The sequence below is a fragment of the Dermacentor andersoni genome, chromosome 5, assembly GCF_023375885.2.
Source record: "Dermacentor andersoni chromosome 5, qqDerAnde1_hic_scaffold, whole genome shotgun sequence".
NCBI classification, from domain to species: Eukaryota; Metazoa; Arthropoda; class Arachnida; order Ixodida; family Ixodidae; genus Dermacentor; species Dermacentor andersoni.
This window is the reverse complement of record NC_092818.1, coordinates 1,559,065-1,578,326: the sequence shown is the minus strand read 5'-3', so window position 1 is coordinate 1,578,326 and position 19,262 is coordinate 1,559,065. Positions and strand designations below refer to the sequence as shown.

At 41.0% G+C, this 19,262-nt stretch overlaps 1 protein-coding gene and 1 long non-coding RNA gene across 11 annotated transcripts in view; one reads left to right on the top strand and one right to left on the bottom strand.

Moving 5' to 3' along the window:
• Nucleotides 1–852: 852 nt before the first annotated feature.
• LOC126529893 (uncharacterized) lies at nucleotides 853–2,816 on the bottom strand. Its single transcript, XR_008612224.1, has 2 exons — nucleotides 2,514–2,816; nucleotides 853–893 (listed from the first exon to the last, which is right to left on the bottom strand). It is a non-coding gene; the product is annotated as an uncharacterized lncRNA (long non-coding RNA).
• A 308-nt stretch (nucleotides 2,817–3,124) lies between these two features.
• Nucleotides 3,125–19,262, top strand: part of LOC126529887 (transmembrane protein 50A) — a 205,725-nt gene continuing 189,587 nt past the window's right edge. For 4 of the 10 annotated variants that reach the window (XM_055070083.2, XM_055070081.2, XM_055070082.2 and 1 more), the window contains exon 1: nucleotides 3,127–3,363. In XM_055070083.2, coding sequence (XP_054926058.1) covers nucleotides 3,265–3,363 — 99 coding nt within the window. In that variant the 5' untranslated portion in view covers nucleotides 3,127–3,264. Of the gene's footprint in view, nucleotides 3,364–3,581; nucleotides 3,650–19,262 lie in introns of those variants that run through there. The other 6 variants (XM_055070084.2, XM_050177349.3, XM_050177350.2 and 3 more) reach the window with 4 other exon arrangements.

Here is a 19,262-nt window from a genome sequence, read left to right as displayed (position 1 = left end):
GTTTAATGTCAGTGCTCCTTTACATGTAAGCATGAGGGACACATATTTAAAGGCATCATCTAAATCCTGTGGAAGTATTTATTGGTGAATATCAAATGGCCCACATCTAAGGAAGTTATAGGGTGTTATGATAACAGGAAGCCACAAGATTTTTGTTGTGCGCTCTTCCTATATAGGAAGAGTGCACAATATAGGGCAGCAACAAAATAGTTGGGCCTAGTGAAGAATTCATTCAAGATCCTTGCCAATTTGGCAGGTTCACTATGATTAGAGATAATGAAGGCCAAGCACCTTGAAATGCATGCCCAAACCTCATCAGCATTGCATCACTTATTTCAAATAACTTTCATTTTGTCATTTTGCCAGATTAAAAGTTCTCAAAAACCTGCTTGACTGGTTTCAAGGACTTTTCGAGAACGGTTTGGTTCCATTCGAATGCAGCATTGTCAGTCTTTAGTGAACTAGACCCACCTTTACTGATATGCAATTAGGTAGATCAAAGCAGATGCTGTGAAAGTGCATGTGCAAGAGTGTTTGGAGTGGGCATTCCTGGGTTATGTTGCCAAGAAGGGAGTTTTGAGCTTAATGCACACAGCAGCTATAGATATGAAAACCAGCACTTTATTATTTTTTTAGATACCACAGACCTTTAGCAGGGCTTGAGCTAATGCTGGTCATAATCTACTATAATTTCTACCATATATGGCCCTTGTCATCACAAGTTTTTTTATGGTCCTACAGTTTATTCCCGCCGTGTACAATCAAAATCTCTGCCAAAGACAACAGAAACAGTATGATTGGAAACTGCAGAATTCTCCATCTGCGGAGGTGGCTGGCTGATTGCCGTATTAGATGCTTTGTGAGCTGGCATTGATGTGTAAATCTCAACTCATCTGCAAGCATACAAAATAGGCTTTGGGATACTTTTACCACAAGAAGAGAGACTAGAATGACTGTTGCCTGTGACATATGGCACATACCCATGACGAGGGATCGGCTAGGATTCCCCATGAATACAACATCAAATAGCTTTATATTCCCACTAACTTGATAGTACATAATACTGATATGTAACAAAAATAAACAACAAAGTAACTGAAAAACGAACAGGTCTACTACGATTGAGCCACAAGGGGAAGATAGAAACATTTGTGTTAATTGTATGAAAAAAATGTGCCTAAGATGTCATCTTCCCAGCAGCAACAATATGATCATGCACAAACTAGCATTGCTCTTCAGGCACACACCAGGCTGCTCACACCATTTTCTACAAGATTTGAAGCCCAACAGGCAAAAGGGGTGAATACCTTCAGCATAAAAGAAGAAAGTTATTCTATTCCATATCCTCACATGAAACACAGCAATATTGTTACAAGCCATTTTCACACATTGAAGGTATCAGCAATGTGATAAAGACAATTGAAGCACTGATGTTCTTATTTCCATTGCAATACAAACCTACACTTGGTCATATGAAGGTGCATGTGCCAAATTCAACCGTGTACTGTTATGAGGCACATGGAACAGACATTCCAAGGAAGTGAAATATTTGTAATGCAGTTACTTAATTTGTCCAGTCAGAAGAGCAATGCGCTAAATACAAAAAAAAAACCCTACAGGCCCACTATGCAATGCTTTTGCCAAACTATCCCAAACTTCAATGTGTGCAAGTCCACAATGACCAGGAAAAGAAGTAAACAAATTTCTTGAAGATGGAATGAAAAAGAAATGTTGCAACAATTGAGAAATGAGTTCTTTGCTCTTTAGTGGCACACGGACAGACAGTCGGTGGGCACAATTTGAACTTGAACTCATGGCAGTGTTGCAGGGGCAAATACCACTCATACTTCCGAGAAGCGTCAGTTACAATGCTGAGTTGGAAGGGAAACTTTACAAATACTTCTTCGGAAGTTCAAACATCTGACCAGTAAGTAGTTGAGCATGACTAGGAGAAATATGATCAATTTCACAAATAGCACCATTCCAAAAGAACTGGCACACTGCATTGATTTCTCAGGTGACAACTATTTTTCGAAAAGCCTCTGCGCGCGTTAATACAATCTGAGGCAGCTTAAATCTAGGTCACATGGAATCGAAAAATACAGCAGCGGGTGTAACACTTAAATGTGCTATCTCGCGAACATGAGCGAAAACTTCAATTTGAAAAGGTTTGCTCGAAAGGAAAACTCACGGCCGTAACGCTGCTGCCCATCGCCAGTTGTGTGAATAAAAAAAAAAAAAAACATCTGCACGATCAATAGACACTTCGTCGATATTTGAAGCAGATCGTTAGTGGATATCAAGAAATGTGCACTGGATAAGAGCGAAACATCTAACCGACTGACTGACGGAAGTAAGGCTTACAGGATAAGTTTTCTCTATCTGCACCGATAATGCAGCACGTACTGTGCAATTAAATCGCCCGTAATGCTCAGCAATTACCGCACTCGATTGAAGTCACCATCGCAGCGAAGCGCTATTTATTTCAGTACCACGAAAAACAAGGTATTCACCTAAGTACAGCGGCGGTTTACCTGTCGGCAAGCCCCTAACTCGCATATGACGAAAGCAAAAGTCACGGAGTCCAAACCCACGATTTCTCAAGTCAAACTGCGCTCGCACGAATATCGCGCACGTTATACGCTTTCGACATGCACAAAAGCGCGCGCAGAAAGTCTTGCAGCCGACACGACGGCAATGGCTAGTCTAGGTTCGAGAGTAGCTCTTTCAAAAAAGTAAAAACAAGCAACAATGTGACGTCACATCCTGCGAAAAAGAGTTGTTCTCCTTTCTCACCTTCTCTCAGCTCACGCATGCGCAGCGATCACGGAGCACTCGGGGGCGATGTTCAGGTCCCGAATCGGGACGCCATGAAAATGAGCGGATGTGACATCATGAGTTATAGCGGACGTGACGTCATAGGTGAACGTAGACATTTCGGGCACCTTTCGTTTGCTGTGCCCCGGTCACAGCAGACACGGCCGGGAAAATGTACAAAATAAAATTGAAAATAAAAAGGGCTACATTTGGCTATACATTTTTTATTTTGCTTATTTTTGTGTTTGGCGAAATTTGGGCTACGATATCACTAGCTTTGGGCTACGCTGCCTTGTCCGACCTGGCAACAATGCGTAGTAGTCGCGTCGCGGGAGTCGCTGGAGGAGTTTCCTATGGTTTCCTATCGGCTGAGGTAGGGTGTAGGGTGGCTAGACCCTAGCTGAGGCGTCCAAGCACCCATACGGTGTCGCACGGCCAAACATAAATATGGCTGGGTGCTTTGACAATATTCAGTTCAATCGCCCCGAATGGATGGAGCTCGGCGAAAAGAGGAATGCTATAGCGTCGATTGTGGCGGGATCTTTGGTAAGTTTCCTTGATCTCTCGCAGGACATTTCTGTAGCTGTCGCAAGACTGGTGCACTTTTTCTGAAGCAGCAGAAGCTTGATGTGGGCGAGTTGGTTGAGCATACTTGATGAAAAAAAGAGCGCTACGAGGACGAGGACGAAAGAACAACATGTACGACAGACAAGGCGCTACTTCCAACTAAATGTTTTTTTGAAGAAACAGAACTTTAAATAGATGCAACCAAGGATGGCCCATCGTGACATCACGACCTCCCTATCTCTTCAGAAAAGCTATCTCCTTTTCGGTAAGCGTCACTGAAGGGCGGCTAATGCACGTGCCCTCGGCCTTTGCAATGTAAAAAGCTTCCAATATCTCTCGTTCTAGTCTATCTCTGGACCATGCCAGAAACCTGGTGTCGCGAAGATTCGGACGGCAATTGTGACGTTTACAGTGTTCTGCCAGATGGCCCCCCGCATTGTTATTTACGGCCCAATTGTGCTCACGCGCCCTTTCATTAAAACACCGTCCGGTTTGACCGATATAAACCTGTTGGCAACTTAGGGGTATCTCGTATACGACATTACTTTTGCAAGCAGTGTACTGCGCAGCATGTTTCTTAGAGCATGGTTCGGGTTTTGCTTTTGTCATCATAGGGCTGTCGCGTTCGCTCGTCGCCTACAATTTGCACCCCATGCGAGCGATGACTTCGAGCGACGTCTCCCCAGTGTTGCCGGTATGAAGGCAGCAATATAGGCGCCGAAACTAGCGTGACGCGTGCTTTATTAACTTAAGTTGATGTATTTTACTGTAAAAAGCAGCATAAAATATTTCTGAAAGTCTTGCAGTAGGTTCTTATCCTTGCGCTTATAAAAATTCAATCGTTTGCTCGTTCCGTGCGACAATCGGAAGTACTGGAGTTATGTACATCCAGTTCCGGCTTTGAGCTATTGGCTAGTCTCTCATAGCACTTCCGGGCGACGAGCGACGAATTCTAGATTTGCAAAACCGAGCGATCGCGCGACAAGACCGAGCGATCTGTTCAAGCGACGGCCCGATCCGTCGCGCGAACCCATCGCTGTCGCGCACAAAATCGCGCTAATGGGGTTTAGCCTTTACATGGTGCACTGAAGAGAAGATTGATACTGTGCCTTTGTGCCACCTTCTTGAGGTTGTGGGAAACCCTGTGCCAATAAGGAATCACATGTAATCTCTTCTTATCAAATGGCTTTTTTGTGTTAGTGCCCTCTTTTGCCTGTCTGATCTTTTGAAGAAGCTTGTCGCAAACGCTAGAGATCAATAGTGAAGGGAAACCGGCTAGGCGTAGCCTTGAAACTTGGTTATTGAAACTGATTTCTATTTTGTGGCTGCAAGATTTGTTTAGCGCTTCTTTTAGACAAGTCATTGCAACTCCTCGTTTTACTAGCTTGGAGTGCGCAGTGTCGTATGAGATTAGCTGCTTGTTCAACCTCGGCTGGTATTCGAAACAGACATGAGTGTTCATCAGAGTGAGATTGAGGTCCAGAAAGCGAATGCTGTTATTACAAGGCCTCTCGCACGTGAAGTTTAGAGCCTCCGAAGCTTTTAGAAAGCACATTTAGAAATGCTTCAGCTACTTGATTTATTTATTTCACCATACTGCAGGTCGTGACAGGCCCAAGCAGGAGTGGGAAATTAAAACAAATAATATAAATCGAGATTACAAATGAATAACGCCATTAACAATAAAAAAGGATTACATCACTACGCATATAATACGTATTTGGTAACAAGCAAAGTAGAAAACTAGAGCAATTTTTCCAGTGCCGTTTGAAAATCAGCCTCCTCAAAAATGGATTTAGGAAGAGCATCCCAGTCAGAAATTGTCTGTGGAAAGAAACTGTTTTTAAATGCATTAGTTTTAGCAAATACCGGTTTCAGTGCATGGTCATGATTGTGTTGAGTCTTTCTGGTGTCTAAGGGTTTTACAGATGGCTAAGGGTTTTTTAAGGTATGGAGACGTCAAATTTACCTTTCAACATGTTATGCATGAACACTATCCGAGCATATTTTTGACGCACCTGTAATGCTGTAATCCCGTAACCTTGCATAAGTTTAGTAGGGGAGTCACACCTTTTATATTTACCAAAAATGAATCTGATAGCCTTTCTTTGCAACATCTCAAGTTTATATATATCCTGCTTAGTTTCGGTATCCCAAATTTCAGAAGCATATGTTTTTTGGACCTTATGTAAGTATTGCACATGAGTAACTTTAGCTTTGCTGGAGCTGTGTTTAGTTTCTTTCTTAGGAAACACACAACTTCTTAAATGCTGATGCACATATATCCGAAACATGACCTGACCAGGATAAGTTAGAAGTAAGTTGCATTAAGGGAAAAAACTGTGAAAATACATGAAACTGCATGAGCTATATCAACTGCGTTTTCGATAAGCTGATCATTTATTGAAATTTTTTGGATAGACTCATTTGTCTTTCTGAGGTAACGCCAAAATTTTGATGGATCAGTTCTAAGAAATTCTGGAAGAGAACATGTAAAGTAATTATGGTTTGGTTGTTGCACCTTAGTTAATTCATTCCTCACTTCCATGAGAGTAGTCTTTCACATATTTTGTCTTTCTCATTTGTTTTAGTTTACGTTTAATGTGGATTTCACGACTAAGCCATGGATATTTGTGATTTTTAGTAACCATTCACATAAATACAAAGTTTTCAATACATTTCAATACATGAACATTTTTAGAATGAGCATCAATAGCTAGTGGTTTCTCTAAATAATCAGTAATTTAGATAACGCTAGAATGTTATCTAGTGAGGCGAGTCTAGCAGCATGATCTTGGATTGTGGCGCTCGTCCTGCCTGCTCCTTTCTGTGTCCATGTTCACAATCCAAGATCATGCTACCGTACCAACTCGCCCAACTTTCTATCCTTTTGCACGAGTCTAGCAGTGCTATTGGAGGAATTAGAGGGCATTAAATGGGATGGGATATAATAGGGCTCAGTGAAGTTAGGAGGTCAAAAGAAGCATATACAGTGCTAAAAAGCGGGCACGTCCTGTGCTACCGGGGCTTAGCTGAGCGACGAGAACTAGGAGTCGGATTCCTGATAAATAAGGATTTAGCTGGTAACATACAGGAATTCTATAGCATTAATGAGAGGATTGCAGGTCTAGTTGTGAAACTTAATAAGAGGTACAAATTGAAGGTCGTACAGGTCTACGCCCCTACATCGACTCATAATGACCAGGAAGTCAAAAGCTTCTATGAAGACGTGGAATCGGCGATGGGTAAAGTCAAAACAAAATACACTGTACTGATGGGCGACTTCAATGCCAAGGTAGGCAAGAAGCAGGCTGGAGACAAGTGAGTGGGGGAATATGGCATAGGCACTAGGAATAGCAGGGGAGAGTTATTAGTAGACTGTGCGGGTAATGAATACCTTCTTCCGCAAGTGGGATGGCCGAAAGTGGACGTGGAGGAGCCCGAATGACAAAGCTAGAAATGAAATAGACCTTATACTCTGCGCTAACCCTCGCATCATACAAGATGTAGACGTGCTTGGCAAGGTGCGCTGCAGTGACCATAGGATGGTAATGACTCAAATTCGCCTAACCTTGAGGAGGAAATGGAAGAAACTGGTACATAAGAAACCGATCAATGAGTTAGCGGTATGAGGGAAAATAGAGGAATTCGAGATCGAGCTACAGAACAGGTATTCGGCTTCAACTCAGGAAGAGGACCTTAGTGTTGAAGCAATGAACGACAATCTTGTAGGCATCATTAAGGAGTGTGCAATAAAAGTCGGTGGTAACTCCGTTAGACAGGATACCAGTAAGCTGTCGCAGGAGACGAAAGATCTGATCAAGAAACGTCAATGTATGAAAGCCTCTAACCTTACAGCAGAATAGAACTAGCAGAACTTTCCAAGTTAATCAACAAGCGTAAGACAGCTGACTTAAGGAAGTATAATATGGATAGAATTGAACATGCTCTCAGGAACGGAGGAAGCCTAAAATCAGTGAAGAAGAAATTGGGTATAGCCAAGAATCAGATGTATGCGTTAAGAGACAAAGCCGGCAATATCATTACTAATATGGATGAGATAGTTCAAGTGGCTGAGGAGTTCTGTATAGATTTATACAATACCAGCGGCACCCACGATGATAATGGAAGAGAGATTAATCTAGAGGAATTTGAAATCCCACAAGTAACGCCAGAAGAAGTAGATATAGCAAAAAATAAGACGTGACCTATAATATTAGATAGGCGGAACATCACCATCCTTAATGTTAACTGCAGCAGCATCGTGAATAAAATCGAATCCCTCGAAGTGCTGTTGATCTGCCACGATCCTGATTTAGTTGTGCTCATAGAAACGTGGCTGAACGAAGACGTTTTTGATAGTGAGTTCGTTCCAAGAAACTACAACGTTTTTCGAAAAGATCGTGATCGAAGAGTAGGAGGCGTAGCGGTTCTTTTCAAATCTTCATTACATGTTATAGCAATGCCTGACGTAACAGGCGTGGAAAGCCTATTTTGCAAACTACATAAATAGTCTGCTACCTTTTAGGAGCAGTTTACAGGCCTCCGAATTCATCTGCCACAATATTTGAACAGCTTAACGAATAAATGCATTGCCACATGAAGCCTGAAGACAAACTGATTCTGACAGGTGATTTTAACCTTCCCAATCTGCTCTGGAACACCTTTTCGATAACCAGTGCCAAAAGTGTCGAGAATGAAATGTTAAACGTGTTCAATTTCGACCTCTTGCAAGTTGTAAATGAGGCAACCAGAATTCAAAACAGCTCTGAGTCAATCCTTGATCTGTTCCTTATAAGTGGGAATATTAAGGACAAAGTGATCTGCAGCGTCACCTCCGGTATTTCAGATCACAAAGCAGTAGTCTTTACGTTAGAGGGCGTCGCATTGGAACAGCGAGGCGATGTCAAGCTGTTTCCTAATTTTTCTAAAGCAGAAGACGAGTCTATTCTTGATGCTCTCAGTTTTAATTATGACTCTTTCAGCAACAACACTTGTTCGGTGAATGATTTGTGGCTTTCTTTCAAGGGGGTAATTCACGAATGCATTCAGCGTTTCGTGCCAAGGATAGCTAAAAAACATAACTTTCGAAATCCATGGATAAGTAGAGTAACGCTGCAGTTGCAGCGAATATTGAAACGCCTAAAGAAGAGGGCGAGAACGACAAACAGGTCTGACTTGAAACTAATGGTCGAACAGATATCGGAAGAGGTGAAGAACAAGATTGCGCATGATAAGAAAAACTATTTCGATATAACACTGCCATCCATTATCAAAAGGTCACCCGAAAAATTTTGGAGATTGGTCAGCCCAAAGTCTCGATCTAACGACGGACGTGTAGTTTATGGTGGTTGCATGCAGGATGATGCAGGGGCTTCGACGGCATTCAATAAAAATTTCAAAGACATATTTACGCAAGATGACGGCCGTCTTCCGCCTTTCGAAGTGTCCGTACCTCCTATTCCTGATGTTGTAATAAGTGAACATGGCATTTTAAATCTGCTGTTGAACCTTCAGGTAAAAAAATCTCCTGGACCAGACAATATCCCAAATGCTTTCCTGAAACGTTATGCTGTGTGGTGTGCAAAATACTTGCATGTTCTGTACACTAGGTGTTTAAACGAAGCTGCAGTACCTGATGATTGGCGGGATGCCAGAATCATACTTTTGCACAAATCTGGTGACAAAACACTCATTCAGAATTACCGTCCAATTTTGCTAACCTCAACAGCTTGTAAAATGTTAGAGCATATTATTCACAAACATATAACTGCTTTTATTGAAGAACATAAGCTACTTACCTGTATACAGCATGGCTTTAGGCGAGGATTTTCAACTAATACCCAACTTGTAGAAATCATCCATGACTTTGCCGCAGCCATAAACGAGGGTAAACAAACAGACGTAATTTTCATGGATTTCCGTAAGGCATTTGATAAAGTCTCGCATAACAAATTGCTGCATAAACTAAGCTACATTCTGCAAAATAACAAACTACTCGCCTGGATAAAGAGTTATTTGACTAACCGATGTCAGTTTGTAACACTAAATTCAGCCAGTTCAGATAAGGTGCTCGTTGATTCTGGCGTCCCCCAAGAATCAGTTCTTGGTCCTCTTCTGTTTTTACTTTACATAAATGACATTGTGGATCAGATTTCTGTGGGTTGTACGCTGATGACTGTGTTCTGTACGAAAAAATTTCCTCTGTTGCCGATCAAATTAGACTGAATGATGCCTTTAAAAGCATAGTAACGCGGTGCAATGATTGGCAAATGGAAATTAACTTCGATAAAACTGTCTTTATGAGAATATCGTTAAAAAATAAGCCTTTATTGTACAACTACAATGCCGAAAACATCATGCTTTCTGAGGTAACTGCATATAAATACTTTGGCCTCTGGATTACTAACACTCTCTCGTGGAACAAACATGTTGACATTGTCATGGCAAACTGCCTTCGAAAACTATTTTTTCTAAGACGCTCTCTAAAATTCGCTATGCCTCCTGTGCATTTTCTGTCTTACAATGCCATCATTCGACCAATGTTGGAATACACGATCGTCATACTAAAAGAAACATTACTAAACTAGAAAAAGTTCAAAAAAGGGCAGTACGATTCATATATAATTCGTATGGCCGCACTTCAGTTACGGAGCTTGTCAAGAGAAGTGGATTGCCATCTGTGACACAAAGGAACCGAACATGCCGTCTAACATTTTTATTTCAGCTCATAAAAGGGCACTACAACATTGATACATCACGCCTCATCACTTCGTCTACTGGTTATGCTGCACGTCATCGACACTCACAGACAATAACACCATTAATTACTAAAAAGAATTGCTTCAAATTTTCCTTTTTCCCCAGAACTATTCTTGAACGGAATAATCTTACTGATGACGTTGTAACTCAATGCTCACTGCCATTATTTGAGTCGCACCTATGTTTATGTAGCGAGTGATTTACTGTGCGTTGTTCAGTAACTGCTTGCATTTGTACATCGCGAGTGACCTATGTTATGTATCGCTGTATTTTGTGCTTAAATTTTTTTCAATTTCACTTTGTATACACCCTGCTAAGGTCCTGGAAACAGGACCGCAGTATCAATAAATAAATAAATAAATAAGAAATAAAGCCTTGGCAGCTATGCAAAGGGGGAAGGCAGCTGGGGAGGATCAGGTAACAGCAGATTTGCTGAAGGATGGTGGGCAGATTGTTCTAGAAAAACTGGCCACCCTGTATATGCAATGCCTCATGACTTCGAGCATACCGGAATCTGGGAAGAACGCTAACATAATCCTAATCCATAAGAAAGGGGACGCCAACGACCTGAAAAATTATAGACCGATCAGCTTACTGTCCATTGCCTACAAGATAATTGCAAATAAAATCAGGAGCACCTTAGACTTCTGTCAACCCAAGGACCAGGCAGAATTCCCTAAAGGCTTCTCAACAATAGACTATATTCACACTATCAATCAGGTGATAGAGAAATGTGTGGAATATAACCAACCCTTATATATAGTTTTCATTGATTATGAGAAAGCGTTTGATTCAGCCGAAACCTCAGCAGTCATGGAGGCATTACGGAATCAGGGTGTAGACGAACCGTATGTAAAAATATTGAAAGATATCTATAGCGGCTCCACAGCCACCATAGTCCTCCATAAAGCAAGCAACAAAATCCCAATAAAGAAAGGCATCAGGCAGGGAGATACGATCTCTCCACTGCTATTCACAGCGTGTTTACAGGAGGTATTCAGAGACCTGGATTGGGAAGAATTGGGGATAAGAATTAATGGAGAGTACCTTAGTAACTTGCGATTCGCTTATGATATTGCCTTGCTTAGTAACTCAGGCGACCAATTGGAATGCATGCTCGCTGACTTGGAGAGGCAAAGCAGAAGGGTGGGCCTAAAAATTAATCTGCAGAAAACTAAAGTAATGTTTAACAGTCTCGGAAGAGAACAGCAGTTTACGATAGGTAGCGAGGCACTCGAAGTGGTAAGGGAATACATCTACTTGGGACAGTTAGTGACCGCGGATCCGGATCATGAGACTGAAATAATCCGAAGAAGAATGGGCTGGGGTGCGTTTGGCATGCATTCTCAGATCATGAACAGCAAAGAGAAAAGTGTATAACAGCTGTGTCCTACCAGTACTCACCTACGGGGCAGAAACCTCGGGGCTTACGAAAAGGGTTCTACTTAAATTGAAGACGATGGAACGAGCTATGGAAAGAAGAATGATGGGTGTAACGTTAAGGGATAAGAAAAGAGCAGATTGGGCGAGGGAACAAACGCAAGTTAATGACATCTTAGTTGAAATCAAGAAAAAGAAATGGGCATGGGCAGGGCATGTAATGAGGCGGGAAGATAACCGATGGTCATTAAGGGTTACGGACTGGATTCCAAGGGAAGGGAAGCATAGCAGGGGGCGGCAGAAAGTTAGGTGGGCAGATGAGATTAAGAAGTTTGCAGGGACAACATGGCCACAATTGGTGCATGACCAGGGTAGTTGGAGAAATATGGGAGAGGCCTTTGCCCTGCAGTGGGCGTAACCAGGCTGGTGATGATGATGATGAGCTTGTCTTCAAGTGGACTTGAAGACAAGTCCACTTGTCGAGACATTGGCTCCAGTTTTCACCTTGTTCTCGTTTTGCTCATCGTCTTGATGATATGGTGAAACATAACAATTTATGGTCAGAAATACCCAGTTCAACAGTAATAGTACATTTAGAAAAAAATTCACTTACAAAAAAAAAGTTCCAGAAGTGCTTGCTGTCTAGTAAAATCACCTAAAATTTTTTCAACATTCAAAGCAAGCTCTATATCAAGAATAGCATCCATATTAGCACATTTACCATAGGCCAAATATTTCAAGTTAATGGACGGCAAGTTGAAGTCTCCTATTATGATGATATTACGTGTGCAAAACTTGACCAAATGATCACACAATCTAGGAAGAAAAGACATCTGCATCAGGTGCCCTGTAAACTACAGAGTACAAAACACCAACTCATTTGTTGTGATGTTTAGAAAGAAGCACTCATGATCTTCGATCTGTTGCATAACATGAACATTTATACCAGACCTAGCAATCACTGCAATTCCCCCACCACATGAACCACAATCACGTGAATAAATGCAAAAACCAGGCGAAATAATTTCACTACCAGAAACGTTTCCATTTAACCAGGTCTCGGACAAAACCACTAAGTGAGGGCCGTAAGTAAGTAATAAAATTTCAAGTTTATCTATTTTGTTGACGATGCTCTTGACATTCAAAGAAAAGATACACAAAAATTTGTCTGATATCTGTGATCACTATGATTCAGATGCCTTGCTGTCAGCAGCTACAACTGGGACACGTGTAGAACATGCGTCATCCCATATGTAAAGCATTTTGCGAATGCAAAGTCTATCATTTACGAGGGATACTTTCTTTCCCATTTTATCATGTTTCGTAGTTTGCCATAGCAGTTTTCTTTTTCTTAAGGTTTCCAAAGAGTAATCACTTTGGATAAAAATGTTCGCCCCTTTTAACTTTCCAGGTCTACTGAGTACCTTCTGTTTCTCAAGATAGTCCTGAAAATAAAGAATAACTGGGTGGTTTGATGAGGATTTTCCAAGCCGGTGTACTCTAGCTACCTATTCGTAATTTATTCCAAGTTTATCACAAAAAACTTTGTAACTGTGTGTTTATAACTGTACCTCTTCAGATTCATTAGGCCCCTCCGTAATTCCAAAGACAACCAAGTTATTTCGACGATTTCGGTCCTCCAGTGCAGTAAGCTTACTTTGTCGCTGCATGACAGTGTTCTGAAGTTTCATAACATGATCATTTAGACTATCAGTGGTACCAGATTTCTCACTTACTTCCTTCAATTTATTCTCGACTTTGTCTAAGTGTGGACCGAATTTGTTTAAAATTTCAGTTTCAGTAAGCTTCATTTTCACTTCCTTCAAGTCGCTACAGATAGCCTCTTGACCTGCTAACAGCTTTTCGAACATCTCAGCGTTGCGAGGACCAAAATTTTCTCCCACATCCTCACACAGTAGTAATGCGCAGACATGAATACAATCACATACGATGGAGAGCAGTGTGCGGGGCCTTGGCAGAAGATATAGACACTTCTCATCGTCTCTGCAGGTACAAGAATAAGTAACCTGAAATGTGTAAGCAGAGCGCATTGTGAACGTCCCGCAGTTGTTGGTTCCACCAAGCCCACTGAAGATTCGGTCGCAGGGCGTTCTTATAGCTGTAAGCTCTGACATGACGCCGCTTATGGGAATTGCATGCGTGGTGAAGTTCATGTTGACAGGGACAGTAGAACAACGGTCAAAGTTGCTTGTCGATGCTGTGTTGATTAGCCCTCTTGCTGCATTTACACATGTGTGCGTGCTCATGCTGGTGACCGAGAGCAGCAAGGCCTGAAATATGTAAGCATTTGTTAACATCCCACAGTTATTGGTTCCACCAAGCCCACTGTCTATAATCGGGAATATATATATGCCACCCCCCCCCCCCCCCCCCACCCCCCGTAGGAGGATTCTGACATGCCCCCAAAAATTATTCCAGTCCCCCCTCCCCTCTTACATGCAGGCACTTATCCTGGAAAAAATTACGCTAATAATTAATAATACTATAGTCCTGAAGAACATGCATTCCAAGGTTTTGCGACCGGTTTCAAGAACTGGCAGCCGCAACATCTTTCATTCAAAGCAGGAGAGTCCCGATTTTAAAGGTATCTCTCATCTGTGCAGAACATCAGAGGACAACATGGTGACCCAAGTATTTAATTTACAGACGCTATCCTGGAGGGCTGACTTCAAGCATTAGCAGCAAGTGCTGCTAATGTGTGCGTGCAAGGTCGAGAGAAGAACAATGTTCTCTGCTTTATCATCAGCTGTAATGAAGCTACTGTAGCAACTGCTGCCATTGAAAGAAGCTTTTCCACCATGATCTTAACATCAGATAGATGTCGCATGACGCGGGCCCATGCCATTGCGCTGATGAAAATTTCTATCAAAGCTCCAAGTATCCCAAGCATTAAGAATGCGACAGACGAAGAAAAGGAGTAACATTTGCAGTTTGTGGACTGAGCCTACATGATGCGGGCCAGGAAATGACATCAGGTTCTCTAGATATGTGCGAGGTGACCCGGTGCAACTGTATAGTCTGTGCAGTCCCAGTTATTTTTTTTAATTATTACTTCGTGACTGTGGCAGCCATGCTTGGCATAGTAGTTTCTTTGGATATTGTATGTACCAGATTGTAGCGGACATGATGCACATATATGCTTTTTATTCTTGGTTGTTATATATTTTTTTTTCTTGTGCAAAATGATATTTTACTTAGTTCTGAAAATGTCTACTTTGCTCTATCAAGTCTTTAAGAATTTGTTTCGATTTGTTCTGCATCGAAAAAAATAAGCTTTGTGCAATCAAATGAAAACTCTAAATGCTGCCCCTTATGTTCTTGCAATTTTGAAATGTGGTGACAGAATTCCATGGGTGTTTAAATAGAGTATTGAATTTATATTCCTACAAAACAAAGCACACATTTTGACCTATATGGCGTTCATTTGTGCCCGCCTGTGTCCACCTTTGTTGTAATATTTTTTGTGCCACAGTATCAGCTCGATATGCACTAGTAAAGACAAACTCCCTTTTAACATGTCGTTTACTATGGTTGCTGAAAAGGTTAGTTAGTGTACTGCTAATTAGCAGCTTTCCTGTCACCGTTTGTTGAAAAGCGTACAGCCTTATAAATAAAACAGCATGGTGAAAAGAGTGCTAGCCCCTTGTACCTCTTCCCCTGCCCTCCCTCTTGCTCAGAAAAAGGTAAAACCAATAACTTTGTATCCACATCCCCCTGCATTCTGATAATACTCCCCTAAAATAGACATTCTGGAGAAACCAGACTAACTGGTTCCATGATTACATCATTCTGAGCCTGTAAACCAATTTTTCAGGATCCTGCTTACATGCAGAAATCTTTATGTATGTCAGTCATGAGGTTGTGTTAAGGGCTGCATGAACATCTCATGCAAATCGCAGAAAGGCTTTTGACACAGTACAGCAACCTCCTGCTCCTTAAGCTCTCTACTTAGGTTTAATGGAGGATTTCATCAATTGGGTGTGTTATTATCTCAAGTCATTACCAAAAAGTTGTTGGCAATGGCCTGAAATCACAACTCGCTGCTGGCACATGAGGCAGGGCTACTGGAATCCTTGCTATTCTTGCTGCATAGCAACAACAGGCCAGGCTATCCTGTCAACTATTTGACTTTGTGCAGGTATTTGTATGATATGCTGAGAAATTGATCTTTTAGGTAGTACTACAGCGTTACATACTGACCTTAGCCACATTCATAGCCTGATAAATGTTAGATTTGTTTCTTTTATTTCATTATACTGCAGACCTTCTCGGTCCAAGCAGGAGTGGTACACAAGATGTGCAGTACAGTTACTATGGTGTCGCGTACAGAAAGAGCCGAACACAATCCAAGCTTAGAAACAATTCAATGCTGAGTGCTGTGCAAAGAATACAGTGTTCAGCTCACATGCAGAAACATACAAACCCAATACAAAGTAGGAGAAAAAATGAGTTTATAATAAACTGTGCAGTCCTACTCATTACCTAGTGCTGATTATAATTTACCCACGTACTGATACACTGTTTAGAAGAAATCAATATCTTTGATTTCTTCAGCAAAGGTTTTTATCGTTTCACAGTTCACCGCAGAGGATGGTAGTTCATTCCAGTATGCTGTAGATGATGGAAAAACAGATTTTTTCTTAATGTTGTTGTGACTTTTAGATAGCTGTATTGTCTTGTGGTTAGCTCTTGAGGAGTGCCTGAGCAGTTCAGGCAGATGCTCTGTTCAAGATATTTTATAATGCTCATAGTACAGAAGATTGTTTGGAAATTATTCTACATTGATCAAGACAATGAAGTTTGGCTTTCTTACGCAGAGCAGTAACACTGGTACACCTGGAATAGTCTGAAAACACGAATCGAACTGCTAAATTTTGCACTTGTTCAATTTTGTTAATAAGAAATTTTTGATGCGGACTCCAAATGATGTTGGCATGTTCTAGTGCTGGTCTAATCAGCATCTTATAGGCGGTTAACTTTACTTCAGGTGGAGCATTATTGAGATAAGATAGCTTTCCTTGCGCTTTCAAACAAATAGCAGGTATATGCGGTTCCCAACTAAGGTTGGATGTTAATGTAACTCCCAAGTACTTTTCATTGACTACTTTAGTAATTTCCTAATATGTAAGGAAAGTTCAGAGGCTTTTTCTTATTTGTAAAGCTTATGGCTATGGTTTTCCTTGTGTTTAGTGTTATTCCCCATTGGGAGCATCAAGCCTGAATTTTTTGCAACAAGCGATTAAGGTTGAATCTGGTCCTATTTTATTTACCATTGTGTACATGACACAGTCATCTACAAAATACCTTATTTGAATGGATGAGTTGACACTTAAGGAATATCATTAATATAGATAGGGAATAAAATTGGCGCTATGATCTCTGTTGTTCACCTGACAGGACGTCTAGGCTGCGCGAGACGTTCACAGAAACAAACTGTTTACGGTTCTGCAAATAGCATGTTAGCCATTTAATAACATTATGTTCAATGCCAATTTCTTGTATCTTTATAATTCTTTAAATAATTCTTTAAAATAAAGGCTTTATTCATTCATTCATAATTAGATCATGGTGGGGAACAACATCGAACGCTTTGGCAAAATCTATAAAAACGGCATCTATTTGACCTCTTCTGTTGAGTGCATCGACAATATTGTTGGTTATCTCAGCTAGCTGTGTGACTGTTGACAGGCTAGATCTAAAACCATGTTGCCAAGAGTAGGGTATGTTGTTAGTTTATGTGTTAGAATGTATGTGTTAGAATGTCTTTAAAAATTATATGTTCTAATATTTTGCAGCACGTGCTTGTTAATGAGACCGGGCGATAATTACTAGATTCAATTTTGGAACCGGATTTGTGTACAGGGATAATATTAGCCATGCACCAGTCATCAGGGATTGTGTGTGCATATGGAGCTAATGTACATTTTATGCAGATAACCGGCTCACCCAGACAGCGTATTTCTTAAGAAAAGTGTTTGAAATATTATCTGGGCCTGCAGACTTCTTAACGTCAAGTTTGCATATTGGGCACTGGACACCTTCTAGGTTAATATTTAATTATGGCATAGGGTTGATTAAAGGCTATGTTGGCAAAGTTTCTGCAGAGGACCCATGCATGAAAACGGAGCGAGGAAAAGGATTCATTTTATCACCTATTTGGTCTGCCTGCTTGATAATTTTAGTACACGATGTAATATGAGAGATATTAGAATGTCGATCAGACGAATAGTGCCAAAACTTTTTTGGCTCCAATTGCATGAAGGATGGGAGCATTTTGGAATAGAAGTGATGGAACAAAGTTTGTTTTTAATGTGGTGATGAGGCACTGAAGTTGGCTAGATGTTCTGTGCTTGCCTTGGCATTTAATCTTTCTTTTTATATGTATAATCTCCTGCATCACCCACGGATACTCTTGATCAACATGTTTCCTTTTTAAGGGAACTTAACAAGCTTCGCAATACCTTGGCATATCTTTAAAGCATGACCACAGTTTCATCACATTCTTGATTTTTTCAGAATCAGAAAAGGAGAACTCTAAATGGGCTAAAATGGCATCGTCATATGCACACTCTCTGAAATAAGTAGCTCTAACTGTTTCTGTTGTTCGGTATAGTGTGATAGGACATGAAATACGTATAATCTTATGATCAGAAATTCCATTTTCAACACTGATTGTGCAGTCCTCGAGGGAACTACTAACAAACACGAGGTCAAGTATTGATGAACAGGAATCTACAATACGTGTGGCACAAAATATTAGCTTGGACAATGAGAAGCTGAATGCTGTTAGTAATAATGATTCTGCACTTGCTACCTTGTGGTGATCATAGCACAAGTCTGGCCAGTTTATTCATGGCAAATTAAAATCCCCACACAGAATTATATCCGAACGCGAATTTGTATGGTGTGCAATGTACTCAGGGAAAAAGTTAGGCGGCCGGCACACTGCGCCAAAGAATATGCTTTTTCCATGGTAATTAATCCTGCACCACACACTTTTGTGGTTGCTAATATCTTCTAAATGGGAAGACTTAATGTTCTTTTTACCAGCTGTCGCGACTCCACCACCTCGTGATGTTCTATCTTTGCAGAATAATTTCTATGAGGACGGAACAACCTCAGAATCGAGTAAGCCTTCATGCAACCAAGTTTCTGTAATAACCGAAATGTGTTGATTGGAATTTAGTATTTGGCTTTCAAGTAGAGTTTAAGATGCGGGCATTGACACAATGCACGGGATTTTGGTACGGTGCTGTCATTGCTTGTCTTGACTTTTCAGCTGCTTTTGCACAGGTGCAAATGGTTTTATTATTTTCACCCTTCGATTTTAAAGCATGTTCCAGACAGTTTTGCGTCAGCTTTCAGCTTGTTATAAGTTAGCGACACTTTTAAGCCTTGTGCCCTCTCTTCTTTTAGAGAACGCCAATGTTTCCCTCTTGCATCATGCACTGTTTTAGAAATATCCTCCGAAATAGCAATTTTTGTTCCTTTCACTTTGCTGCAGCAAGACAAAATTCTCGTTTTTTGCTTCTTTTTTCTGCTAAGTCATTCAGTCGAATTTTAACCGGATGGGGGCGTCTTTGTGGTATTTTCCCACTCGATGAACCGCTTCTAACGATTTCACTTCTATCACTAATACCTCTTGAAATAATCTTTTTTAATTCTGGTTTCCAGTGTTTTCCAGTCCTCGTCTGGTTCTTCACTGAAACAAAAAA